Source organism: Leuresthes tenuis, unplaced genomic scaffold, assembly GCF_036924035.1.
Source record: "Leuresthes tenuis unplaced genomic scaffold, fLeuTen1.0.hap1 SCAF_14, whole genome shotgun sequence".
Taxonomy (NCBI): Eukaryota; Metazoa; Chordata; class Actinopteri; order Atheriniformes; family Atherinopsidae; genus Leuresthes; species Leuresthes tenuis.
The window spans coordinates 33,998,878-34,008,552 of record NW_027325368.1 but is presented as its reverse complement, the minus strand read 5'-3'; the positions used below and the strand labels follow the sequence as shown (position 1 = coordinate 34,008,552).

The 9,675-nt window shown below is 43.0% G+C and overlaps 1 protein-coding gene across 5 annotated transcripts in view; it reads right to left on the bottom strand.

Annotated features, from left to right (window-relative positions):
* Window positions 1–4,229: 4,229 nt before the first annotated feature.
* Window positions 4,230–9,675, bottom strand: part of st3gal3b (ST3 beta-galactoside alpha-2,3-sialyltransferase 3b) — a 43,320-nt gene continuing 37,874 nt past the window's right edge. For all 5 annotated transcript variants that reach the window (XM_072364330.1, XM_072364332.1, XM_072364333.1 and 2 more), the window contains one exon: window positions 4,230–8,301. In XM_072364330.1, the coding sequence (XP_072220431.1) occupies window positions 8,212–8,301 (90 nt within the window). In that variant the 3' untranslated portion in view covers window positions 4,230–8,211. The remainder of the gene's footprint in view (window positions 8,302–9,675) is intronic.

Genomic DNA, 9,675 nt, shown 5'->3' with positions numbered 1-9,675 from the left:
CGCCTTTACGCAGCTAACGTCCGCATATCCATGGACGCGCGTCCCCTCTTCCTATACCGGCTAATCAAAAACAAATCTTATTATTTAGACATTGGTATCCAGTTAGAATAGGTCGCGCCGCTGCTCTGTCTTCTACAGCAGTGCACCACACAGCGACTAAATATCTTCTTGAATGCTGACTGAAGGCTATGCGTAAAAACAGCGCGCCGGTCCGCCTGTCAGGGACTTTATGAAACCGGAGCGCGGTGCCGGCCTCACAAAGCGCTGTGAATTGTCCTCCCCATCCACATGTCTCGGGTGTCTTTTTGTTCCTGCTGCTTGGAGCAGGGAAGGAGGGGGTGACTGTCACACAGGGTATTCATGGAGTGTTTCTGTAAAAGTGTTCCAGTGGAAGAATCCAGCAAGAGACATCTGTCCTTCGGTGTTTACACTCCCGAACTGATAAATGTCGAGTGTTTCACTGTGTTCCACTTGAAGGCGTAGACAGTCAGCGTGGATAGACACATGCATGGCAGCGCTGATGAAATACTTTGTCCCTCAGCATATGCAGGACCCTAACCCCTCGTTATGGAAATCAGACTGCCAGATTTATAAGTGTATTGTTAGATTTTTTTCCCTAACAAATGTTGCTTTCTTGTTGTTGCCCCCGTCCTCATAAGCTGCAGTCTTTCCATGCTTACATGCATGACTGAGTGCACCCATCGCTTGTAGACCCATCTGTGACAGACTGTCACCTGCTGTCAACCCTAAAGGATGGCTGAAGGGAGCAAGCGGAGGGATTCTTGTGACACAGACCCTGAACACTGCACCACAAGCGAAACATCTTTACTTGTCCATCTCTCCCTGTTATAGGTTGGTCTCATTCTTGTATGCCACTCCGCTCCACTCCACTCCACCCACCCATCCATGGACACCCGGTAGGGCCTTCAAGCTGAGGCACTCCCTGCAGGGCAAACACAGAGGCCCGCCAAGAACAAAGGCTGGGTAAACAGCTCCTTAACTTTCGTCTTTGGGCCCACTCTCTGTGCTGAAACAAAAACAAATGCAGGGAGGATCCCTGAACTCTGCCACCACACTATTAATAGTAGCAAGCCACAATGCAACAATGCACACAGCACACAGCTGAGGTGCCTGACATGCAGGAATGTACCCTCAGATGATAAGGATGAGCTCAAAAACAACAGAAGGGAATAGAGAGATTTGTCACAATTATTGAGGTAAACTTGACTAAACTAGTTATCCAAAATGCAGACTGGTGCATTATCACACACATCAAACTGATCTGGCTGCTTAATACGGTCTGTTCTCCTATTTAAAAGATGACATAATGACCTTGAGAGTGAAAAAAATGCTCTAAATAAAATTAATCACTTCTACAGCAGTGAACAAGATGACAGAGTTTCAAGAGTGGGCATCACAAATTTAAGAAGTGTATGCGTTTGTAAGCAGTGTGTCTATATCATCCATCACTGTGAGCCATGCTGAGGAACTTGTTTGGCATTGTAAAAGGGATTTGCAGCATGACATTGTTTGTACACTCACAGTTAAACCCCATGCAAGCAAAACACACATATATCTTCAACACGCACTCATTCATTCATTCAGACTAGACTAGAACGGGCCGCCTCTCTGGCAAGCACTAGAAACATGATGGCTGCTGTGGAATTTTTCATTTCCTTGCAAGAATATTAAAGTGAATTTATGAGAACATTATTTAATGTGAGAATATGATCTTTTTTCTCTTATTTTTTTGTTTGATTATTTTTTCATGTGTACTTCTGATGAAACTCAACTCTCTATGCTGTTCTATCACCCCCTTGGGATATGCACAGAGGTTTCCATGGATACAGTGTGCAGGTTTGGGTCTCTTGAGCCGATGAGCCAGTCCAAGTTGAGGTCAAGATGGGAAATAAAGGCGAGTGTGGGTGGTTTGGATTTTGGGTGGTGATGCAGTAAGATAGAGGAGAGCAGTCAGTGGCTGTGCTCCTCCAGATGTGATGTGAAGGAGGGTTAAAGGGTGTTCCTTTATTCCTTCCATGCTTTCTCCAGTTTTTTTATTGAAGGCACAGGTCACAGCCTGTCCTTCCTCTCTGACTTTTTTCTGTTATTATTCTTTCCATCTAAAGGTAAAAAGTTACCTTCCTTGGGCCTCTTCCAACCCCCAAATTTGTTTTCACTTTTCACCATCAAATCTCCCCCCCCACCCCCAACTCAGGTCATAAGTTTTTTTATCCAACTCCATCGCAAAATCCTTCCACATTAGCTAATGAAAAATACACATTACTGATAAATCGGCAGTAATTGCAGCTACATCGGAGCACTTCAAAGCTGCTGTCCTGCAAGTTTGTTCTATCTTTTGCTCATACAAGCCACTATGAAGATGGATAGGTGGATAGTGAGTGGAGTTAACAGTGGTGCATCTTTAGATAGCTACTCTGTCTCATCTCAGAAAGCACAGCTGATAAGCTGAACAATGAAAACTGCAACAAAAGAGTCAAAGAATAATGGTAAGCCTTAAAAAAAAAAAAATAAATAAATGAGAATAACCCCCAAGTTTTGCAAAATGGGCTCAGACAAACTCTTTTTGGACAAGCCCCTCATGCTTTAATCTAAAGGCCACATCGCTCACAGATGTTCCTGCCACCTTTTAGGGACCCACTGGAACGTCCTTGTTAAAGTTCTATGGATAATTTAAAAATCAACAGAGTCTGGAGGCTCGCCTGCAGCGTAAGAAACATTTAGTTCCTTGTGTGCACCGTTAACGCGACAGACCTATAGGTGCGCCACATATAAAGATAAACTAGCAGAATGTGGGACACTGCGTTAAAGGGAATGTTGCTCTTCCGCACCCCAGCTAACCCAGCCTTAAGTAAACGAAGTTTAAAAAAAGAGAAAGAAAGAGAGAAAGTGTCCGATTAGGTGTTTTCTCCTCTCTTTCCAACTCTTTTTATGAGGAGTTTAAATTTCAGGCCCGGAGGTCGTGGCCTCCCCGTTGTAGCTCTTCTGAGAGGAGGTGGGGCGGGGGAACCTGTCGCTGAGAATAAAAGCCCACGTCGGCTGAAGCGGTGCAGGCGTGCTCATACCCCTGTCTACCAGACTAACAGGAACAACCGCCTCCAGCCAGCCGGCCCGGCCAGCTGCCCCGGGGAGATCCCAGGTGGCAAATATTCTCCTGCTGCTGGGAGCAAGCATTCAATCCCACCCTGCGGAGGTAAGGAAATCTGTCGAGTCAGTGTAGCCAGAGCTCAGTGGTTTCAGTGAGCGGTGAGGCGTGACTTTGTTGGGGCTGAAAGCTTCTGGCACCCCATTAACTGCAGGATGGGACGGTCCAGAGGCACTGCAAGGGCCTCAGCTCTGGGTCCTTTCACACAAGCATGGACTCACAACACTCCACAGCTGGATGGCTTGTTCTCCCTCCCTTTCTTAGCAACACCACTCTGAAGCTGCGGGGCTGTGAGAGTTTTTAAGGCCGCAGATTACTGATCCTGTGTGTTTATTGTGTGCGTGCGCACAAGTCTCACGTGGGTTCCTTGGGAAGGAGAGAAGTTTGAAAGAAATTGGAATCAGATTGAGACATTTAGTGAGACACACACAAACACGTGAGGAAATGAGAGTGTGCTTCTTTAAAGGGCAAGGTCCAGTAGATGGAGAATTGAAAAATGATTCCCAGGTTGAAGACAGAATACAGAGCAGTAAAGGAAATAAAATGTCTCCCAGATACTCCACCCCATCACTCCATCTTCAGAGCTCCCTGCAGTTTGTAACCTCTGCAACAGGCTGACACGCCAGACAGTTGATACCTGATCTATTATGCATAGCACGAGGCTCCCAGCTATAGGCATACTGGACTGTGACACTGAAGCCCACACTGTCTGCAAAAAGCCACCCTCTTGCACATTACAATTGGATTATAATGAACTGGACTAAATTGGGTTGTATTTAATTGGACTTGTATTGAAATTGTTTACATTCTCTGTAAAAAATACCTCAAGATGAATGGTGTTTGTGAACTGGCACCATATAAATAAAGTGAATTGAATTACAGTAGAAGAAAAGCATGTTTGATGACATAAAGCAGAACATAGACTAACTAACTACATAAAGATATTTACTGTGTACACAGAAAACTTACAGGGTACAAAATGTATATACACACTATGATAAAACCAACACACAATACCCTGATGCTCCACAGAATGCAAAATGAAAAACACATGCAGGGTCAAATATCAATTTCAACTTATTTATTGAATTGCTGAAAGCCATTATACTTAGAAAGGAAACATCGATCTTTGACTTTCCACTCATGGAGAAATGAAAAAACCCAACATAAATATGATGAACCAAAAGAAAAGAAAAATGACATCGTGTTTTACCGTGAACAGGAAAGTAGTGGTAGAGATTCAGGCTTTCCAGCATTTAGAGGAAAAAAAAAAGACTCACTCCAACAGACGGTCTGCTTAACTTCAATGCTTCTGAAAGCATAATGGTAGTTTGATGCACTTTAGCCCACAAAGTACAAGCCGCACATCTTTTATATGATTAATGGATTCTTGTAAACGACTCCAGTGCACTATGACAACCTATTTTTTCTGGTTTCTGGTGACTCTGTGGTGAGGGTGCAGACCACATGGAGAGAGACCGTGGTTTGATTCCAAACCAGTCATTTGCTACAGGTCATGTTCTGACTAGCATCTCTATATTTCCGGTTTCTCTTCACTTTTCCTGTGAAAGTAAAAGAAGACAAAAACAAACCCAAAAAAAGAAGAGCGAATGAAAAGTTATGTTTGTGGAAGTCTCATTTGTAGCCATGGGTTCAACCACCAGTAAGGATCTTCAAGTCTCTTTCAGCTTATGTGATGAATATTCTGCACAGAACATCAAATGGACTGTTCTGAATCACAGAAGTAGGAAGTAAGCAGTCTTATCCTGGAGCTGATCCTGCAAACTGCATTACACTTTACAGTTTCCAGGTGATGAGGTGTAAGGCACTTCAAGCGCCTCATGATTGTGCAGTCAGCGGTTCCTGTACCTTTGTTCTTCCAACAGTACCACACAGGGTCGGGTTCGTCCAACAAGCGCTCCACTGCTCCTAACCAAGTGAAAGACTTCTGAGTGGACTGAGTAGAACACACTGCTGCACGATCCAGAAGTGATTGTGGAAACCAATCAAAATGATTACGTGACAGACACAACAGCAGCAGCTATTTGATTGAAAACACAACGAGTAAACGTGTGTGTATTAAGTACATGCACTTGCAAAGATGTAAAAACAGAAGCTAGATGAAAATGTCATCAATTTTAAGAAATAAAACTTCAGAAAACAGTATTTCAAATGCACCATCACAATGTAAAGCTGGTTATAGCATTCATATGATAACAAGACAAACAGACGGAACATTCTCAGCCTGGAAGAAGCACAAGGTTTGATTGTGCAGCGATAATAACCACAATAATATGCAATAAGAATACTGAAAAGCATACAGCAGAACCTTTATCTGCAAAGTGCAAAGGCCTGATCAGCACATTGAATCTTTCTTTGAAATGATCAGAATTGAAAGAAAGCTGAATTGATATCTATACTGTCCATTGTAACAGAAGAGAACACACGTGAACTGAAGAACAGCAGACATGTAACACAAGGCCATTTTTAACCAATTCAGTCAGAACGCTGCTTCTGCAACTTCCACAAAAGTCTGAGGAAGCACACGGTTGTGAACTAAAAACTCAAAAGAAAAGACGCAAACGTCTGTGTGTAACAGGGAGCAGGCCAGCCTGTGGCCATAATGATGGGACTCTGTAACAAAATAAATAATCAAATCCGCCTAAGAACGAAAAATATAGAGATTTCATATTCTACAAGAAAAGATTTCACAATTTATCAAAGAATAAGAAACTGCAGCAACAGGGGTTTGGAAAAGGGATCAGACATACAGCCACAGTTATCCTTGACCAGGACAGATCATGTTCCAGGCAGCACTGTGTCTGTGCTGCAGCCTCCAGGCTCCCAGCTGATGAAGACGGGACTGTGACATGAGTAAAAACAAGAATTTTACTCCAAAAAAGAATACTTAACACACTACTTAAATAGAACTCATCAGAATCAATATGCAGTTTTGGAGCCTGATCTGAGGCAAGCAGTTACCTGGGAGTAAGTAACCATCCAGGTATTTTCCAAGAGCATTGTCATGCAAAGACTGAGTGGTTAGAAAGGACCTTTATGTGGAGTCAAAGGAGAGCCATGAAAAAGAATTACCCCGGAAATAATGAGAGAAGAAATCTGGAAATATAAAGAAGCTATATATAAAATAACTGCTTAGTAAACAGAAAATTATATAAAACTGGAAAAACTGGAATTATAAAAATCAGCTTTAGAAAATGCTTTTTTTGGTCTGGACAGCCACAGACAGGCCAGCCATACAAACACGAGCGCCTCGAAATATGTGATAAAACACCATTGGTCAGAAGTTGCAGCGTTTCATTTTCCCATTGGTGCTCTTTTAAAGCAACACTAGAGAAGAGTGGAAACCCTCAAACTGTCTTCTTCTGACTTGTACTGTCGCTCCCTGACTTTGTTATGCACATTTTAGACACCGCCGTTCACAACTTTGCTCCCAGGCCCGGCACCACAGCTGCATCGTGTTAGCTTTGACTGATTCCTACTACTCAACTGAAGAAGCACGTTTATATAGCCCAACATTGACTTTAGAGCTCATCGTGGCTAAGGGTTAGGACACGGATCTGCGTTCACTCGGCAGCGGTTTACTTGCTTGAACTCTTCTGTGCCACATGGGGGTTTCATTGAAAATGTGTGGAACCAAAGTAACGGCCCGTTTGCTTCTGTTGGTTCTTGCCCTGTTGGGGGAAAGAGGCTATTGCGGAAAAAGAAGGTGAAATAAAAGTGGGTGCTTCAAACTATGGAAAAGTTTGAAACAACTAAGTTAGAAGCAAAGCTTTTGTGTTAGTGATCCGAAATAGAGCTGATCAAAGAAAGATCATATTTCTTTGTGGTTATATCACGCTTCTTCCTTTAATGGTAACCTCTGATGACGTCTCTTCATTTTTCAGTTTAAACCAACTTTCAATCAGTCAGTATTCAACTACGGGGGCTCGCGCTGCATCTGTATGTAGGGTGTAATAGCTGAAAATCCTTTGCTCTGACCTCTTTATGACCAGGAACCAGGTACCATGGGAAATGCACCACATTTCACAGGCAGCGTTATGTTTATCAGAGATGTGGCGTTTTAGCGCGCTACACAGGGCACTGTAACATACACCCAGGCACAGAAAGTTCAAAATGTCCTGTTAAATTTAGATGTTTGGAATATAAACATGGAAATTAAATACTTTCTGTAATTAATCCAAAAGTTTTCTTTTGTAATTGACCCTTTTTTTTTAATGAATAACTTTTACCATGGCCCACATTTTTTTTCTCATTTATTCTTTTTTATGGCACTCCGTACTTTCTCGTCTCACAACCACACCAGTCTGTGGCAGGTGATGCGCACTGATGTGATCTGGCTTTGGACAAGGATTCACAAACAAATCGACTAATGAAAGGTGGGAGATGGAGTCGTGGAACAACTGCAGTTTGTTAGAAAGCACATTAAAAATCTTTGATATTTACACTGAGTAAGGTGAATACATTCAGGCAGCAAAAGGAGAGGGGGGCACGACCTCTCCCCTCTACGAGGTACATTTGGCACTGCTAACACTCAATCCATCCCCAAACCCCGCTCAGTCCTGTTTCATCCCTTTGTCAACTGTCCCGTCATCACATTAACCCCTAAGTCAAGTTAAACTGTGACTTTGTAATGGTCAACATGTTACCTTTGCTCTTCTCTTAAATTGTGTTATACTTGGGGTTCTGAAGTGGTAAACGTTGAATTGTGGGGCCAGCACAGTGCTACTGTGGCTGTTGTTTGATAGGAACCAGCGTAACCAGGCAGATCCAGTCTTCCCGAGGCCCATTACACCCCCACCCCCAACCCCCTCCCTGCTTTGATGAGCAGGAGTCTTTGGTTCAGAAGGCACGAGAGTGCATCTTTCCACAAAATCTCTCCTGTATTTTCTCATAATCTCCTTCGACAGAACAACCCAGGCGGTGAACAGGTCACTCGGAGGGTCTTCTTCTCCACAAGCCAATCCATTTCCCTGCCTCCAGTTTTTGTCCTTTGGAAATGGCAGAGGGAGACTGTGGTTGGGTATAATTCAGATGCCTTTGGTGAGATCTGTGACAACATTGGCCTTCACCAGCTTGCGGAGGAACTCCTTCTCCTTGGATATGTTGTGTGTCCAAGACTGTGGAATAATGACCAAAAGGAACACGTTAAGACATACAACATCACCAATAAAGTGGGAAGATACTGGCCCAAGTTACCCACAGCACCTTTTCCAAAAGCATTGCTATGTTCACTAATATTCAAACCTGTGTGTTAGTTTAGCATTTTCAAATTCCCAGGACGGGGACATATGGGTATTCTACGGTGAAAATATAGGTGTTGAGCAAAGCTAAGTCAGTTTTCCTCCCTGCTGTGTAAAGAGAATTCAGTTAAGCCAGCCGATGCGTAATCAGAGCCAGCGGTTCCTGTGAGGTGCTTTGGGATGAAGAGATGAAGGAGTGGCCAGAGAACAAGCAGATGAGGGAACAGGAAAAGAAAAAAGCTCCAGGGGACTCTCTGTCAGGCTCCGTCTGTCTGGGTCAAACCTCCTACCACTATGTGAACGGGTCCCACGTTAGGGATTGATGAGCTTCAGTTTCACTGAAAATTTACTGAAACCACAATGACACAACCCATTTGGAAGTCACAGAGCAAGCCAAAATGCATTTTAATTTTTGATGGTAAACATCTGAAATGCTTCTAAACCCCACCAGCCTTGAAAGAGCAATTCAAGGTGGACTGATGCATGTGGGTGGTTTAATTCATGCATTTACCATCAGCCTGTTGCCTGAGCAACGCGCTCCACACCTGCATATTACAACGCAAAAGTCCAACTTCACAATAGGAAGAAGAAGAGAAGAAAGATAGATATTTCTTTGATGATTAGGAATAAAGGTGTAGATAAAGGTCACTCTTTTGGTAAAAAACCACAATCTCACAGGTTCTTATTGGGACTACCTGTGTAAGACAGGACCGCTTTTTCTAAAATGTTTGTGCAGGGAAGAAATCCCCGATATGTGCACACTAGGTGGCACAACCTAGTATACATTATTATTAGTGAAGGTTTTCTCTTATAAGGGAACCCAGACTGTGTAAATCAGATCTGTATGTTCTGAGCAGCATGCTTATAAAGAACTGAACTTAAGTTAAGTTGTGCTTCTTTATTATTATCACCCTTTTCCAACTGGAAACAGTTCCTTTCTCTAAAATAGAGGCAGAATCTAGGTGGAAAGTTTCACAGCTGTGTGTTCAAGAGGAGCAAATAACCCCATTGACAAGCAGCGACAGAATTTTTTGTTCCAAACAAAAAATCCAAAAGTATTCCCATTAATTAGCCATGTGTGGCTGATGATGACAGTGTTGATGAAGATGATGATAATAAATGCCAAAGGTTGGCTGGGAGTTTAGACAAAGGTTATCATCATACTGAGCTCATGGTCAACAAACGGGTGACATCTCTGATTCCACTGGGTTTCAGTGTAAACACAGAGAGAAACACTTGACTGATGGAGCA